General features: G+C 39.2%; 1 protein-coding gene across 1 annotated transcript in view; it reads right to left on the bottom strand.

The window, feature by feature from the left end:
- The window catches only part of yes1 (YES proto-oncogene 1, Src family tyrosine kinase), a 32,285-nt gene extending 13,063 nt beyond the window's left edge, over positions 1–19,222 (bottom strand). The window contains exons 1-4 of the mRNA XM_080861864.1: positions 18,845–19,222; positions 5,453–5,743; positions 4,396–4,495; positions 951–1,049 (exon numbers count right to left, since the gene is read on the bottom strand). Coding sequence (XP_080717990.1) covers positions 951–1,049; positions 4,396–4,495; positions 5,453–5,735 — 482 coding nt within the window. The 5' untranslated portion in view covers positions 5,736–5,743; positions 18,845–19,222. The remainder of the gene's footprint in view (positions 1–950; positions 1,050–4,395; positions 4,496–5,452; positions 5,744–18,844) is intronic.
- Positions 19,223–19,541: the final 319 nt, after the last annotated feature.

The following is a 19,541-nucleotide window of genomic DNA, read 5'->3' as shown; positions in this document are numbered from 1 at the left end:
GCTCCAGTCAGAGGACATGCACAGTGTGGTTAATCTTGTGTTATAATAAAACCCTTCAGGTCCTGTGACCGCAAAAAAAGCTCAAATCATCACGCCTCCACCACCGTGCTTGCAGCTGGTATGATGTGTGTTTGTTCTGATATGGTGTGTTTGGTTTTCACCAAACGTGACGCTTTAGCCAAATATCTCTACTTTAGCTCACCGCTCTAAAGAACATTGGTACAGAAGTCATGTGGTTTGTTCAGATGCAACTTTGCAAACCTAAACAGTGCCGCCATTTTTTTCCTTCACCTGGCATCCCTTCTAAACAAGCTATACTTGTTCTGTTTGTGTATACAGTGTCTGGGCTTTGTTTGCAATTTCTCTGAACATCGCACGGTCTGACCCTGGGATGAATTTGCTGGAACAGCCATTCCATGGTATATTTTCTATTTTCCACTTGTCTCCCAGATGTAAATAACAAAAATCTAAATTTTCTTGTTTGTAAGGCTTACTTTGCGAAGTTCAATCAAAGAAATGAGTTTTTTTTCTTTTTCTTTTTTTTGCTTCATATACTAAAATCCTGCAAACTCAGTCACAGTAAGTTATTTTTCATGCTAAAGGCAAAGTTGGGCAGGTTTACCCAGTTTTTTTTTTATTTAAATGAGCAGTTTAAACCTCAAACATAAGTGAAAATGTGAAAATGGCCAACAGCTAAAAGAGAAACTAGGCCACAACTGTGTAAAAGCAGCACAATGTTTCTGTCACACAAGAAGAACAGAAAAGAGAACGCCATCGGCTCCTGTGACAATACATGGCTTCATTGTTTAGACTCTCTGTTGGGTGAGGAACGGGAAAATAACAAGAAGGGACAAGAAAAAAAAAAAAAAGAGACGTGGAAATAAAAGTTGTTGGATGACAGAGAGAGGCAAAGATACTATGTTTGGAAAGGCAATTGTGTGAGTTCTTACTCTTCAGCCTGTATGGAGTCTGCTGGAGCCACATAGTTACTGGGGATATAACCTTTCTGCCCTGTGTTGATGGAGCGCGCCTCCCACCAGTCGCCTTCCCTGAAGAGAGAAGTAAATTAGAAATCAGAACCACATAATACAAACACAAAAGTGTGACTTAAAAAAAAAAACTATCCTATTCCAAAAGAAAGGGAGCTGGTATGAAAGCATACAAAGGGGGAAAAAAGACAGAGAGAGGTAGGATTATACATCATCCAAAGACGTCAGCAGTCTGAGTCATCAAAATGTGGGTGGAGTTCAGATGCTGAATGTTGTTGGTGTTTTTTTAGTTTTTTTTTTTTTTTTTTTAAATCAACTGAAACTAAATAACTGATATATTATATATAGTATTAAATGAACAGATCAAGAATACAAAATTATTTAATAAATGATGACTAAAATTAGCTTTTTTGTAAAAAAAGAAAAAAAATTACTTGTACAGATGATAAAAACATGTTTAAAATAAATTTCAAGGGTTTGAGTTTCTTTATTTTAATTGCAAACAACTGACAAAGACTTGTGATGTGACACAAAGACCACATATTAAGCATTTAGTCAAAACAGGAAGTCAAGCTCAGCTTGCGATCAGCTGATAACAGCTAACCTCAGCAGGAAGCAATATTTAAATAACTCAAGATCACCTACAGTTACTGCTGTTGATGCAAACCCATTTGGAACCCACCCTTAACCCAGCTCTTCCTTTGCATGCATTACTTAATTAAAACCCCAGTTACACAGACCAGATTGGTCGGCAACCAACTGCTAACCATAAGCTGCAAATGTATTCCTGACCGGTTGATGGCGGCTGGTAGTGTGAAAATGTTCGCAAAGAGATAATGTGGTGCTGCACCAAAAATTTTCTAGCAATTGCTCTGGTCGCTAGTAGTTTTCATGGAAGACTGCAACTTGTCTGCAAACACTCAAACTACTCGGCAAGTGATAGTGAAACTGAAACGTGAGGCATAAAGCAGGAACAGAGGCCGTTTGACTTCAAAGTTTCAGAAGGGAGGCACAGCTTTTACTTTGATGGTGAGCGTTTATCTTTTCCAGTTTGCATTGTTCTTTTTGAAATTGCACTATCACCACAAGTTTCCTTAGCAACCAGAGGTTGCCGTGGGAGGCGATGGACTGGTTTCCAGGTCTGTGTGACCTGTGAGTCCTAACAGAAGTGGTCCTGACTGAACTACTTTTTGAGGGAAGTCACTGGCAGAAAATGGGAAAGTAATTTGTTAAGGAAAAGTTAAATTATGCCTCAATAACATTATAAGGCTTTGGAGCATGACATTGTGGGAGGGGGCGTGGCCAGGATTTTTGGTTGAGGCGCCATATTTGCAGGCCAAACAAAAAGCTAACAATTGAGCGGAGCGAAAGCACACGGATAACATCAGCTATGGGTCGTACTTGCTGTGTGGTCGGTTGTAATGTTAGATTGCATGACCGGCAAGGGAATAAGCTTGAAAATGGTCTACCTTTTCATTCTTTCCCCTCCTGGAAGCAACATGTGGGATCTCAAGTATCAGATGTTACCAAACGAAGGCGTCAAGCCTGGATAGCAGCAGTGAGACAACCTGATATCCAGTTCTCTATTATCCCCAGATATCTGTTGGTGTGCTCCATCATTTCATTCCAGTAAGTTCATATAAGTTCATATTGCTCTTTATAGCCTATTAGTTTTATTTTCAATGTGCTCTGAGGTCATAGCGTAATAGAACAAACATCCTAATGAGTGATTTTGAGGATCTATGTTTTGCTAATTATTTGGCGTTATTGCAGGCAAACCAGCCTATGAAATGGATGAAACAAATCCTGACTTTAAGTGACAATAATTGCACACACACAATATGATATGGAGATTGTGCAGTTCATTAATAAATGTCTAATCTACGGAGGGAGGGGGGAAATCAATCGCGTTTTACTCGCAGTACTCAAGTTGACTTACCTTTGTTTGAATGACAACGTACTCACAACGCGGAGGCTTAAAAACAGCCAAATCTTGAACCCTGAAATCTTGTAAATTGGATGTGTGCCTCCAGAGATTTATAATTCCGAAACTGGTTCGCCATGTATGCACCGACTCCACATACAACAGGGGTGGGCAATTCCAGGCCCCGAGGACCAGTGTCCTGCAGGTTTTAGATCTCACCTTGGGTCAACACACCTGAATCACATGATTAGTTCGTTTCCAGGCCTCTGGAGAACTGCATGAGCTAATTTAGCCATTTAAATCAGCTGTGTTGGTTCAAGGACACATCCAAAGCCTGCAGGGACACCGGCCCTCGAGGCCTGGAGTTGCCCACCCCTGACATACAAGGTACGAGAAGGTATCAGGGTAGGGCAATGGCGGTAGGTCATCAGGGTTTCTACTCCACAGCCATATTTCATACGTGTCCACATTACCAACGCACTATTTTTTCCAAGTATCGTCTCTTCGCATCCGGACGCAATCAGTCTCTATCCCATCCCTTTTCTTTTGAGCTGCTTTTAAGCATGGTTCTAGCAATCGTCCACCACAGTGTGCTTGTTTTGATTCGTGACCTGCAAATATGGCGCCGCAGTCCCACAATACATTGGGCCGTTATATCAACTCCAAAGCCCTATATAATGTTATATATGCTTTTTCTATTATTTAAAAAAAAAAAAAAAAAAACAAGTAAAACTGATTGGAAAAGAATCAAAATTTTCTAGAACGCTAAAATAAGCAAGTAGCCACAATTACTAGTGTGTTTAACAGCAGATGTGGAGCTTAAATTAAAAGTGAAGGAAGAGAGAATCTGTCTGAAAACCTTTAGCCAATCTGTACTCGTCCCACCTCTTCTCTAGAAGCAGATGGCATTTTCATCACCGCAAAAGCAATGTGGACACACACAGTGGTAGGATGGGACGTGGAACGTGACAAACAAGAAAAGCAGAGCACTTGGCACGCCGCCTATTTTCACACCTGAGCACATGTGGGGTACAAGGTAAAGCTGCTGCGGCAGGTATTGAGTGACATATTTCTCCTTCCAAATCATGATATCCTTACAAAGCACTATGAGAACTAACATGACTGATACTGAATTGTCAAATTCAAGACTTGAGTAATCCACAAAATAAAATCAAAAGAAGTAAATGAGCATTGGTTTACAAAGCTAATTGGTTTGTCAATACTCTAATGAGCTTGACCTTCAGTGATCATCAAAGCGCCAATAATAAGCATCCTTTTTTTGGTATAATGTCATAAATTTAACTGCATGTTTTTCTTTGGCAAGAGAAAAATCAATGGACAGTAAACAGATGGCCCATTAAAGGAACCCATTAACCCAGACAGATCTCGGCCTTAATATCAGACCTGAATACACTGAAGGATTAAACACACACACACAAATCCGCCTAGCATTTTGTCAGTGTAAAAAGCAAATATACTCACGTGTTGTTGATAATCTGAAAGCGATCCCCTTTTTTGAAAGACAGATCGTCTGCCGTCCTCGCTTCGTAGTCGTACAACGCTACAAAAAACGTTACACCACCTGAAAGTGAGAGAAATTTAAACGCCTGATTCCTCTAAACACACACTCATTTTGATCGCTCTTTGTTACAGCCTTAAATTACAGATTAATACAAAGGTAAGATGGAAATATGGCAGAACACAGTGAAATATTGTTTCAGATATTTATTTTCCTTGCTATACCACCAGAGGTGGTCTGCATATACACCTGGCTCTCTCAGCTCTGATTTATTTTTAAGAATTCATCAGGGAAGCAGAATATTCCTCCTAGCGTTCTCAAACTGAGTGGCATCACCTCAAATTAAAGGGAGGTCATTTAATTTTTTATTCACAATAAAAAGAACTGACAAATGATGGAGTGCAGAGAGACAACGGGACTCAGATATGTTTATCTTGGAGAGAAAATTAAAAGGGCTGTATTAGATGCATAGGAGCCCCTCAGGCCACAGCATCGTGAAAGAGCCATGAAGGGAATGAGGGATGTGTGCGTGCTTTAGGAGGCAACATTATGCTTTGTTGCATACATTTCCTGCATAATTTAAATATAAATCCACTCAGAGTCATTCTATGACCGACACACCCTTAATTCTAAAGTCATTCTAAGTCTAACTAGTGTAGGAAATAAAAACGTTCAATATGCAATTTGCATTTACTAAAGCCACTCAATCCAGTCCATGTTATTGTTTTTCTTGGCTCAGGAGAGGCCATGCCTCTGCATTGCTTCCCATAATACAGACCTATTTTGGGTTTCTGTTCAGCAATGATGTTTTGGCTGACTCGTTTCAAATGTCTCATTTGCATAACATCTGCTGCTTATAACGTCCTCTGCATAACAAATGATCAACTGAGTTTATTCTAAAGTTGTACAACAGTTTGTGCATCACACAATAGAAAGGAAAGCTGTTCAAGTCATTCATTTATAGCTTCTCTAATACATAAATCTATGAATACAGAATATGTTGATTCACCACAAACTAACCTGAGATGACACTGGGAAAGGGACTGTTCACAGCCACTGAAGTAAAGGAGGTGGAGGCACCGCCAAAGGGTGTCATGACTGAAGACGTCCCGCCAAAGGGTGTGAGGCCAGCAGCATGACTGTTGTAGCTGTTGTTGTGAGCATTCATAGCAGGTGAATGACCCATCATTGTAGGCTCGGGCCCATAGTGGCCCAGGAGCGAGCTGGCCGGAGTGGCATTTGAGTTGTCTGGTCGGTACTTCAGAGCCGGGCCCTTGTCCTCTTTACTCCTGACACAACCCATCGTCAAGCCTGCGAGGAAGAGGAAGATTTGACGATCAAATACCAGGATACCAGTAGCCCAATAAAGATGCTTTGGGTTAAAGATGCTTTTGTCACCCTTGTGGTGTAAATGCAATGCTGTTAACTATAAAATATGAAACACAAATGATATAATTTCCAAAAAATGTGTCCAAATTAGGCAAATTTTAAAAAACAAAAACAAAGTACAAATCTGTGAAAAATATCTGTAACATGAGCCACCATCCTTCTCGCTGGATAAAAGAAATTTATGCTAAACACCATAAATGTTGACTTGATAATAAGCTTTGTCATGAGGGCTGAACTTGAATGACACAAATGAACAGAAACTACTATGTTGTTCATCATTAGCCTAAAGCATTTTGGAGGGTTTCAGCCTGACTCTAGCATACAGAAAACAAGGAGTGACCTCACGTGACTTTACAAGTCCCGACAAAACCTGTCAAGGCTGCACAGCAAGAAACGATTCCAGCCTACGGGCATCTCTCCCCTGTGTTCACACTACACTGACACAGATTTGAAAGGGAGAAAAAGCCCTTTGGCATTCAGAGCTGGTGCTCTTCCCTCCCAGGCTTACTGATACACATGACTCAGTGAGTTAGTAATGTGTGTGTGTGGTCCAGGGATTACTCAAATTGTGAGGACCTGTATCTGTTTATACAGTCACATTATGGGATATTTGAAAAAAGTAATATTTTGGCTCATATCTTCAGAATAAGTTCCCAATAAGCCCCAAAAAGGAACTTTTAAATGACTGTACTCAGTGCAAGCATACCAACCACACCTGCCCTGGAGCAGTAAACTGGATGCTCGCATTGTGCATGAAATGCATGCTGGGATAAAGATATATAAAAGCATGTACATGGCAGTTTAGCAGTCTAGTCTGCACAGCGTATGATCTGGGCTCAAATTAGGAGAGTGTGTGATCGCAAAGAAACGTATTCGGTGTCTGAGTATGAGAGCTCGTGTGCGTTGTCAAGGGTTGACAGCATCCTCTACAGTGCCTGCTCTGTTTACTCATTTTTCTCACCTTTGACCTCTATGTCAAACTACTTGTGTGTATGCAGGTCGAGTGCATGTGCGCGCGCACATGCGCGTGGCAGCAGAGTGAAACAAGCTGCCACTACACAGCAGATGGATGCTCAACTCCAAGATTGCTCCAGTTTCAGTGACTCATATCCTGGCATTTGTAAAATGTTACAACATAGTTTCAAGTGCCCATAAGTGAAGGGTCACATTGGTATTTGTAACAGAATAGCTGAAGTGTGCACTCATCCCTTATGATACCGTTAATGCTGAAAGGATTTGCATACAACTGTTACGGGTTTAATCAATCAGCACTTGGTGGAGATAAAATTACTTGGGGAAAAACTACATTTTCAATCAGTCAAATCTTCAATTCACACATAAATAATATGTGATAACACACAAAAAAAAATCATAAATCCATCATATTCACAAAAACATAATCTAATCACTACCCTCTCCAAGTTAATCAATTAATTCCAAATTAATTCCAAACACTATCCATCTCATTTTATATAACTGTTTTGATTATGCAACCTATAATATATTTATATGGTATAAATAAATATGCCAATCTAATACACAGATTCAGCTTCATAAAAAGATGTTATATTTATTTATACATCATTATAAGTTGTTCTAACCACATGTATCCAAAAGTACTGTTTTTTTATAATATGTCATTATAAATGGATAATCGTTTGTAGAATCTACTGTATAATCGCATATACTCTCTGATAATACTAACAATAATTATGTTAGGGATCAGTGGTAAACGGCAGAGCTGTGGCCAAAGTGAGTTGGCATGAATGAAGATATCAGATCATGGTTGTTTTTCCCGTCACACTTTGCGCTCATTACACTCGGTCAGAGAGACTGAGGGAGAAGGGAGGAGGACGCTGGTTCAGTGCACGTCCTAAAAGAATGAGTCACAGTCCCTTCCTCACAGTGAGAACTACAGTTCATCAATTTAAAACCATCACGTCACATTCTCAGATACTAAAAGCCAATGTAACTGGTACTGGGTGGGAAACTGAAAAAAAGCTGGATCGAAGCATCTTTAGCTTTAGTCGCTGATTTTACTTTTAACTTGTCATTCAAATGTCAAAGAAAAAAAGATAATGTGTGTTCAAATGCTGGATTATGGTTGAGTGTTTGCCTTGTTTTCTGTTTTGGTTGGCTTAAATCACATGGGTAAACTTTTTCATTGGTGTGTGACCTACGGCTGCACGGGCTGTAAATGTTTTAATAGTGTGTTTATCAGATCTGTAACATTAACATAATGGGTTCATTGTTTATACCGTATCTGAAGCCAAAAAAATTCACAAAAGTTTTCAGTGTCTCAGATATTAGGATTTCCAGTTGTTCTCTACCGCAACGCTATCTTTGTATTCCAGACCACATGACGCGGTTTGAAGACACTTGAAATCTGATAACTATGTGCAAATTGCTGTTCTTTCACTCAACTTCACAAAGTGTTCTTCAGTCATTAAAATGGAACAAAAGTGGTACTTCTGACTAAAGAAACTTTCGCAAGCTTGCAGCGTTTCAGTTAATTAGCTACAGTTGACTACATTTGCGAGGAACATGACTGGTTGACTAAACTTTAAGTGAACTTTTTTTCTCCTCCAGCTTGTTAAGACATTAGCTGTGCGAGTTATCATTAAAAGTGTGAATCTTGTAATTTGGAAATTGCAGACTTTCAAAAGCCTGAATAAACTTCAGTATTTCTGTAAGCGAAAATAATAATAATAACCCTAAACATACCACAATTTAAGCCTAATTAAGGGTTATATAAGTACATCAAATCTCTTTTAATGTTCCAATTTGAATTAGTATCTTTGTTCTGAAGCTAGTTAAGGATTATAGCACTTAATATGTGAGCGGCTGAGTCAGGTGAAGTTATTCTTCTGTGCTAAGAGGTTAGGCTGTAGCTTTGGTGGCTCTGAGCTTTGGCTCCAAGGTTAAGTGGCCTTGAAGCTAAAGAAACACTGTTCAGCAGTCACCTCCCATTAAGTAACAAAAAACCCGACAAAGAAACTGAAGCACAAATCCCCTGCTCGGCCCGTTTGTTGTTCTCTATGAATAAATGAGCCCTAACACAACGACTGCACATTTCTCTTTGTGTGTAGCTCAGTGCAGCTCTGCACCACAGAGTAAATAAAAGATTGAAAACATGCCGACTGTTGGGAATAGCGCCAAAGGAGCCCAACACAGCCTGATCGCAATCGCAATGTGCAAGCAGCAAGGCAGCGATTATATCAGCAACAAAATCAAAAGCTACACTGCACTGAGACCTAGAGCGTTACTGCTGTTAACCCTTTGAGCCTTTCTACTTAAAATCCAGCTAAAGGTCGACAGCGACAATAAACAACAAAGCAAGCAAAAGACATTAGACGCCCAATTTGTTTCATCAAACTGGGACCAACTGACTTTCTCGGAACAAATAAACAGGACTCACGGAAAGCTAATGCTGAGCCAGAAGAATCAGACCTGAAACAATCAATATTTATATTTATACTGTACTGTACAGTTAAATTCTATTTATGTGTCTGGAGCAACAATGTTAGAAGAAATCAAATGCAAATATGACAATTATAATGACATATATTACTAGAAATCACGAGGATGAGTCAGCTGCTTCTCAGAATCCAGACATCCACTGCAGAAGGAGGTCTAGCTAACAGAAGTTTTAGCACAGACGAGATAACCAGCTGGTGACAGCAGCATGTGAGCTGTGTGGGCACGGCAGCACTACGACTGGCAGTTAGTTAAAGTCGGTTATTATCAAATGCAAAAAATAAAAAATAAAAACTAGATTAGAAAACTGTTTTGGAAAACCAAATATGCTGGGATAGAAAATAATATTCTCCAGATTCATTTTTTAAAATTTGTCTACTAAATTACTAGTATAACAAAATACTTACGCAGATATTTCAATGCAGAAACTCTATACTGCTAGCAAGCTGACCAAAAAAAAAACAGGTCCAAGTGGATTTTATGGGAACAATGATTTTTATTTTGATGCCACCAAAATGTACATTTGCCGTTTAGGCCTCCCCTTTAATGCTCTTAATGTTTCTAATGTGTGATGGATCTGAGCTGTGTCCAGGTCAGTTCAGCACTCAGCCTGCTCCGCAATGGAGTTGTGTTTTTGTAATGAATGACATCATCTTCCTAGGCCTTTCCTGAAAAAGAAACCACACAATTGGCAGAATAAGCTGCTCGGAAAACCTATATTGTTGAAGTCCTTCAAGTGCAAGCCTCACAGTTTGGCAAATATCTCGAACCAGCTCTGGGCACTTCATTGGTTACCAAGACATATTCACCCAAAATAGACTATAAAAAACAAAACAAAACAAAAAAAACCAAACACTTGATACTTTTACTGACTTTCTACCAACAAAAACATAACTCACATTTAAAGTCACATGCCTCTCTTTTATGATGTCCATGATTTTGTTTAGCAATAATGGAGCCTCCACAGATGTATAAAGATGCCATGTGCACTAATGCACCTCCATAACTTATCAATACTGACTTTTGAACATTGATGACGCGCTTGCATATACTCCCCACTTCTGTGTTTTTTCTCTGGAAGCTCTGGGTTCCTTCTCATTCATAAAACAACACACAACATCAAACTGTTGCACAACTCTTAATCACAAGATCAAGTAAAGAAGTAAAAGTCAGATTTTTACCAGTCAGATTTGCTAAATACTAGGAATCTTATTTTCGTTGGCATTTTGTCACATTTTCATGAGAAACGGGAAGTGTTACTTCTGATTGGATCCATTCCAAACTCGTCCCGCCTTTCTACAACACTTAATTAGTTCTGTTTGGATCTCATCTCTCCAGAACACGTTGGCCTTGACAAGTCTTGATACATTACATTATATTTTTTGTCCTTGTGCATTAGTTTTTATTTAGTTATCCTCTTGTTTGAGTTAGGAAAAAAAATGGTTGTTGACAGAAACTATGACTAACATATCATTATCTAATTTGTTATACTTTTTTCCCCATTGCACAACCTTTTTGGTCTATTGTTTCACTTCCCCACCTTTTTTCAAAACGTGCTGCTTCATCTGTCCAATACACAAAGTGCAGAACCTTAGAGCTGACCTGGAACAAATTTGTGAAAACATTTCTGAAAAAACATCCAAAATTCTGTTTGTTTTGGAAGCAGCACTTTAGCCTGCCGCTAACAGCATAAAAACTGATGAAGAAGAATGCAAGTGGCATGTCTACTTTAAGATGAAGGGTCAATAACTGGAAAGATGAAGACCAAATCAATTTAAATCAGTATGGATCACTGTATCAACATAAAAACAGATTTAAAAAAAATCTAGACAAAAACATGGCTTTCTCTTGTGAAGACTACCGTTTTGTTCCCAAAGTCACAGATATGTTTAAACAACCTTTGCTGTTTATACCATTATGATTTCATATTATTTGCTCTCTAAGACAGTAATGGATGGATAACAAGCCTGAGCAAGCCCGAATGTCAAACTGGCTCAACAGCCACAAGTTTCACTTTAGATCTCAAGAATTGGCTTGAAGCAGAATCTAGACATAACACAGCAGCAACTTATCAAATACAAATCTTCAACGATGCCTTAAAAACATGTGGAATGTGATTCCTTTAGAACTGGAACTGGCTTTTCTACTGTCCGTGTCAAAATATGCCCCAACATCATTGGAGTTGTCCATCATATTCTGGTTCAGTTCTTTCTTGGGGGGGTGTCACATAACAAATGAACCACCCAGTTTTTCTTTAAAACTTAAAACTGGGAAATGTGCGCTGAGAAAAGGCAGAAACTTCACCTCTCCCTCTGGCTTTCTCTTTTGTCTGCCCCCACCTTTTGTTATGGACAAAGAGAAAGGATTTTGTGGTGCTCCCCCACAGATCACATCAGAATCCCCCGAACTATACGATCCCATGCATATTCCTACAACACCAACAGCACAAAAGCTTATAAGGGCCCGGAACTGTTCTTACAGTGGCACCCAACAGCCAACTATCAATCAAATGCTCCAATTAAATATTCAAAACAACCAGATGGCCTCATAGACAAACATTTACAAGTACAGCTGGCATGAATAGAAAATGGTATCATTACAACAGCTTAGCCAAATCATTGTACTATACATCAATTGCAGTTTTGTAAAAGGAAAAAAAAAGCCCGATAATGCATGTCACAAAGATAAATATTACTACCAGTGTTTTCTCTAGTGTGACAAATCTGCCAACAGCAATGACAGCTTAAATCGCCTTCACAGCAAATCAAATTACAGGCAGATTACTGTATCTTCTCTCAGATGGCTTCCTAAATGAGGCTGTTACACACACAATGAGTTTAGCTGAAAGAAATGTGCCATTTTTCTGGTGGTTCCAAGGGGCACGGTAAATGGTGCCTCAAGCCCATACAGTGATTTGGGTCATGATCTGATTTAAGATGGATAATGTATAGTGCATGCTACCATTGTGTTATTGCCCTGTGCAAACTATACATTCTAAAAAACTCAATTTTTCGTGAAGCTGAGCTATAATTTTTTTTTTTTTATTTAAGAAATGGGAGTATTTTGTCAGCTCACAAAGGACGTCTTAGTCCCATAGTTTCTCAAAAACATAACATAACAGCGATTTTGACAAAACTGGGCATGCTGATCTGGCATCGGCCTGATCCTGTCTCAAAAAGTTTTACTAGATAATCAGCAACACTGCAGTGCTTTACAGGCAGAACTATTTGTTCTACAGTTTAACAACAGGAGCAGCTAGCAAAAGAGCTATGCTCAAGTTTTGCTACAGCGTGAAACCTACATTGTGACCTATGACATAACCACAAAACCCTCTGAACTCTATGCTGTAACCTGACGCGCTCCTATAGAGAACCGTGATTACACGTCAGGTCAGCACAGCCCTCAACTATTGTGATTAGCCTGTTCAGCACCGTCGATTCTTCCTATTCAATTCTGGCTAGTTTTTTGCCAGTTTTTTTTTAATTATCAGTAAGAGAATAACAATCATCACCTCAGTATAAAGAACAATAATCGTAGTATCAATATAAGGGCTTACAAATGTTAGCAGATTCCTGCAGGCAGATTACTAAAACTATCGGAATAGAAGAGATCGTAAAAAAAATAAGTACAACAGGAATAGACAAATACAAATAGACACAGGAATGAAAAAACATATTAATCTTGGCATTAAAAAAAAAGTCTATCGACTGGCACCACTTGGAACATCCACAGTAATTAAACAAGCTGTGCACTACACATCAGCATAGGTGTGGGCAACATCATATCATGTAACGAGCCTATGATCTATGGCATTATGAGTTAGAATATTCAACTGGAACAATCCCCAAAAACTTCCAACTTGAAAATTCAAAGACACCCTACCAACACGGACATCACCATCCAAGATGGAAGCAGTGCTTGCAAACAGCAGTAATACTGCTAAACCTGTAATCTGAACTATATTTTTATTGTGTACTGATTAGTCGTTAAAGAGAATGCAATCATAGTACAATTAGAATTAAGCATGTCCTATTGAGAAATGTTACAATTACATTAGATTATTTTTAAATTTTCAAATTCAAATGTTCGTGAGTCATTATTTTAATTTGCTGTGGGACGAGACAACAGGGTGACATTCACAGGTGAGCAGACTTGAGGAGGTGAGGTAGTGGAGCCTGGTGCAAGAGGTTTGCCCACAAGAAGTGGAGATAAGAGTTATTGAAACAATCGTTGGCACACTAGTCGACTACCAAAATAATCATTAGTTGCAGTCCTAGTTTGCATTAGCAAAAGCTGTTGTGATTACTTGCCAAACTTCCTGTAGATTTGTAACCTATAAATTCCTTTTAGGTAAGAACTGGAAATAATTCCAGTTGGACCAGGAAGGGCATCAAGCGTAAAGAAAAAAAAAAAAATTGCCAAATCAAACATACAGAGTTGCCTGCTGCGGTGATCCTTTGTGAATAAGCGAGCAGTTAAAAGTAGCTTCTTTTATAGACTATATCCAGACAAGTTATTTTGACAAGTGTCACTTGTTGGCAGATGATAGCTGTGGTGGTCTCGCCTATCATTAAATGTTGTCTGAAATAAACTACCCACTAATGTTGCCAAACAGCGCCACAAAGGGTGGCCCCACATCCGCTGGTGCGTGCCAGGCTTTGTTGTTGTTCCAGCTGGTCGTGTTGTTTTTAAACCACCACCTCAGCGATAGCGCAGAACCTCTGATTTCCAGAGAAGATCAGACTTTCCGGAGAATTCTTTAAAGGAAAAAAAAAAACAAATTCTGATTTTCTTTGCTTGTCTTTTTTGACATTTTCTTCTCCTAGACCAGCACTTATGCTGTATAGAAGTCTGAGTGGCGACACCCATCACTCAGAAGAACACTACAGTGAGTATGGCACACCCTCAGCGGCTGTATACGTGGTGACTGAGCTGTGGTGTCATCACAGCTTGCGTCAAACATGATCAATAAAGTGACCTTAATAATGTTGATGCATTATAAATCATGTTCGAGGATTTTTTGTGAGTTCTTTTGTGGTCTCTTTGATTTCTTTAGTAAAGTACATATATTAAAAAAAACCAAAAAAAAATTGAAGCACTGATTTGGACATTGATTACCATGGCAGTGCTTGAAGTTTTGATGCACTTAGGTCAACAACATTAATTGAATGGTATTTTTTTTTTATATTTACCATAACCCTTCACGTTCATTCAATTTTATTGATCTTCCTTCAGATCAAACGGACCATTTACAGGAATGAAAAATATGTTAATTTAGAAAACAAATGGTGCAATAATAAAGAACGACAATACTGATTAGTTGCATTGCACTTCAAACAACCACCACTGTGTGGAATAACAGAAGAAAGGGAAATATACTTATCCAGATACTCCCACGCATATTTATGAATAACTTTACTCCCAGCGACTGGTATGTGTTCAAACAAATGCTGGCAATAGACTGTATCCAGGGACATGCGACATGCAATGCTATGTGCCAGACTACCAGTGATGCTGATACAGATTAAGGAGACACAGGCTGCTGCTTCCCAGAGGGGAAAATACAACAATGAAGCTGCACTACAGGCGGGAAGCTATTTGCTGCGGCTGGCATGCATCAACATTCAAATTAAGAAAAATTCCAGCATTACAAACTGTTAGCCTTATACTTGTTATAATGGCACGAGTCAGCGAGCTACCACACAAGAGATAACCAGTTATACAGTCAGTACAGCAATTTGATGCAAATATCAGGCAGAAACTGTAAGCAGAGTAACTAAGCAAAAACAGGGAAAAGAAAACGTCATGCTAAATCTCAGATCTGTCAAACGAAAAGAAAAACTCAATCCTAATGGACAAACTGGTTTTAATTATTTGAGGGCTTTTTTTTTTTTTTAAAAGAAACAAAACAAATTCCAGCATGTCTGCTCTCAGAAAAATGGTTCAGTACAGCTCTGTATAAATGCGATATTCATGCATTATGTCCTGTGAGGTGAAGCTCCTTACTCTGGCTACTGAGGTGACAGATCGCGAATGACGCAACTTTGGAGAAGACTTTGACCCTTACACAACTGCCTTTCGCAAACTTTGCAGTCACTTGGGACATTTCTGTGACGCAGACTGGGCTTGTAGGGTGTATACCAGAGACCGGAGCTCAACAGAGGATGTATTTTTTCAGAGTGTAAGACTTTGTATATTAAGTCAGAATATGTAAGCCAGAATAGAGTGTAAGTCTATATAAAAAAAAACACTCAAGTACGGAAAGCTATCAGCAAAGGTTTTCATCATTCAGTCTCTGTTTCTGACAGCTTTTAAGGCAAAGTATTCTGGTAGCTTACAGGCTTATCAACATTGTATAAACCAGGTTTCTTCTAACTGGTTCCAATCTGGTTGGACCACAACTGTTTGCATTGGTAGTGATTGAGATTGCTATAATGGGTAACTATAAAATGACTGCAGTGTAATCCCACTAGACAACTGTCCATGTCAGACTAAAAGTGCTGTGTTTGTCACTGAAAGGCTCAGATGGTAGCTGTAAATGCCTGAATAATACTTGATGTTATCTTGCAGTGATAACATATGTACTGCTTCCAGGTCAGCACACTCATTTCAGCTATAACATAACTTTTGTCTGTGAAATTGTAGGCAGATTATTTAATTTAATGGTCCGTCAAAGACAAGACATGTAATGTGTGGAGTAACCAAGGTAGCTGTTTGGGACCATTATTATTTTGTCTTTTTATTAATGATCTTATTAAAATAGGCTCAGATTGCTATATATGCTGATGACTCAAGAGTTATTTATAGCGTCAACCGATAAGTTAAAGGAAACACGTAATGAGGAGTTGAAGGCTGTAGAAGATTGTGTGACAGATAATAAACTGGTGTTAAATGTTACCACCTGAGTGTTAAGAATGTTCCTATCAAAGAAAACTAAACTATTTGATATAATGGTGGATTGTAAATTAACATAGTCTGATAATAATGTAAGTAAAACAGTTGGAGGTTTGTCAGTCATTAGAAGAGCTTTAAAATGAATGACACGAGGTTATAAAATGCATTAGTGTGATCTGTTCCAGTGCTTCAACAAAAGGAATAAATAAGTTACAAATAGCTCAAAATGAATCTGCATGATGTGCACGGCAATGTTCTCACAAGTTAAATCAGTTTAAATATCTGTTAAAGCAGTATTAACAAATGGATAATGAAGACAGCTGATGGACACAGGATGTAAATATACTGTGTGAATATGAACGCAAACTTAAAGCCCTGATCTTGGAACCAAAGCAATAGATATAAGTTAGTTGTTTAAATTAAAATGTTCTTTTTATACAAAGAACCTGCTTGTTTTGTTTGCATGTTGCGATTGTTGGATTATGTGTGTAGGGACCCCAGGATAAATAGCTAAGCTAAAAATAGCTAACCTGAGGCTGATCTAATGGATCTAATGCTGCTAATGGAGATCGTGGTTAAACAAACTGGTCATAACTCAGGAAGGACACTTATTTATTCATTTTAAATAAAAGAAAGGCATTAATGTTTGCAAATGTCATCTGACAACAATAACATGGAAGTGACCAGAGAGTGAAACTTGGCACAGAGCAGTACTGACCACTATTTCACAACTTATAGAGACAAATATAGACTGAAGCCCTATTTGGAACATTGCATAAAGAAAAACCTTTGTATTGAAATACTCAAATACCTGGAGGGCCAGATTATTAGAGCAGGTACAATTACAGAGAGAAGCATGTTTATACTCTATATCCAAGAATAGATGAAAACGTGCACCAATTTCCTTATGGTTATGTGATCCAGGTAGTGGATTAACCCGATCAGCTGGAAATCCTTAAACATGAGTTGTTTTTGAACTTTTTGGACACTGAAAACAAAAATCGAAAAAACTGAGTCATAGTGGTGTAAATGAGACAAATACAGAAAAAAACCTCACATCTGAAAAGTTTGAAAACCAGCAATCGTTCAGTATTTTTTTATAGATTCTTCAGATGAATTCATCAATCACTCCAGCCTTGCTTATTTGTTTTTCATTGATCTTTTCAGCACCGTAAAAAAGTTATTAATGAGCATGTGCAATATGCATAAGTAAACATTATTTCTACAGCCAAACTGCTCATTCTGATAAAGATAAAGCCATTGCATAATATTAAAGTTAATCGCCTTGGTTTTTAACGCCAGCCACAAGCACTGAGCAATGAAAATATACAAGGGCCTGAAAACCCATTACTAAAGCATAACGCAGTAATTGCCCTGGCACACTCTCTGAGGCCCAGCTCGGTCTTATCTTCAGGGCAGCCTGCCATCTCTGCCAATCACAGCGAGAGGAGGGGACTGTCGGGGAGCTAGGAGATGAACTTCCTTCCGAATCCATTCATGCCGTCGAGGCCACCTGCTGTGCCCGTCAAAGGCTAGAGTGAGGCTGGGAAAGAGAAAGAGCCATCTTCAAGCTATTAAAAAGAAGAGCTCTTCTTGTTCCCTCTGCCCACGGTGAATTCTCCTCTTTTATTTTTTTATTTTTCACCAAAAATCCAAACATTTGTTCAGATTGCCAACATGTGTGGAGCTGCCTTACGACTTCAGCCTTTCCACTTGTGGCACAAAAGACTGGAGGCTTCTAATCAGCAAACTTTAATGACAGTGTAGAGTCTCATTCGTGCCATGAGGACACTCAAAGAGTATGCAAGGATCCTTCAACCCAGTTAAAATTCAAGCTCCTGGACCGCAGCCAACACCACCTGTTAGTGCTCCTCACTCCTCTACCAACTGCCCTCTCCATTCCAGCTGTGTGTATATGTGTGTGTTTGTGTCTGTGTGAGAAGGAGACACAACTGTCCAGCCAACTGGGGCTGTATTAACAGAGGGATTACCGTGGCACCAGAGTATATAAGCACACCGACAGACACATGCAGAGTCAGGGGCAGTAAATGTTAGGATACATACACAATCCAACACAGCAGCATGCCTGAAAATCTTACACACGTGTGTATAAGTCTGAGGAACAGAGCTGCACTATCACAATAAAAGCACGCAAGAGCAAAGTTGGCATCAAAACACTGGCCATTTAGAAAAATCTGATGAGTGCCTTGCATTAAAAGGCCTATCACAGCTGAGGCCTAAAACAGCTGATGCATGTGTGGAGAGGGAGACTGGGTGAGGCACAGAGATAGGGACAGGGTGGTAAACTTTTATTGTATGAAAAGAACCAAAATATGTAGTTGAAATAAAGATTTCCAAGATGTAAATGAATAAATAATACCTCTCATCATAGCTACAACTCTGCTCTCATCTTGTCCCAGGACGGTTTTGGAGCCTTTCCAAACAGCTGTCCTCTCCAACACAGGACCGACCCCCCACCCCACCGGGGTCTTAAACGCGGATTAATAATGAAACATGCTTTTACGACAATGTAACACAGCGAGGAAACTCCTCTGGTCCCTTCCCAACTTTCTCCAAGTGTCACAAACACAACGAGGCCCTGCTGAATCGACTTCCAACGTAAAATGTCAGTTGTTGGCGAGCGTTTCTTACCTCAAAAGCGACCGTAGCAGTGTGGTGGGTCGGCTACATGCGTCCTGTGAGCCTTTTTTCCCCCCAGCGTTTTCAATTTCACGTCGACAACCTTAAATGGAAACGGGCGACACGAGCAGACTCTACTAACGTGGAATCTCAGTCTTCCGTCTGTCCCATACCGATTAACTACTTCACGAGCACTGAGCCCTTCACTGGGATCCTTTTTTTAAATTAAAATTCCCTCAAAGCGAGGACACGCCGCCAGCTGACAAAGACTACTTAATATGGCGGTGGAGGCGCTGAGCAAAGCAGTTTAAAATATCAGAAATCACCGCCTGCCGATAGGTCAGGGTTGCCACGAAAGACACACAACAATAGCCGGACTAGGACCGAGGAACAGACGAGGCCAAAGAAGGAATCATGCTGCCTTCACTTGCTCAGATTAGACTCGAACATCGGCAAATCCCAACTTCAAACGCCAATCCGACCTCCAGTTTGAGAGGCAGCATAATATAAATATCCATTCTTATCCAGTGTTACTATATATATATAATAGCGCGGTTTGTTTGTGTGTGTATACTATAATGAGGATTGAAGACGCTTATGTTATAATAATAATAATTATTATTATTATTATTAATCTGACCATTATTTTTCTGAATGTTTGGCCTTTGTTTCTTTAAAAATGCGATATCACCAAATTGCTTCTTCTAAT

The sequence above is a fragment of the Rhamphochromis sp. 'chilingali' genome (genome assembly GCF_963969265.1).
Source record: "Rhamphochromis sp. 'chilingali' genome assembly, chromosome: 16".
NCBI lineage: Eukaryota > Metazoa > Chordata > Actinopteri > Cichliformes > Cichlidae > Rhamphochromis > Rhamphochromis sp. 'chilingali'.
This window is presented reverse-complemented; position numbering and strand designations above follow the sequence as displayed.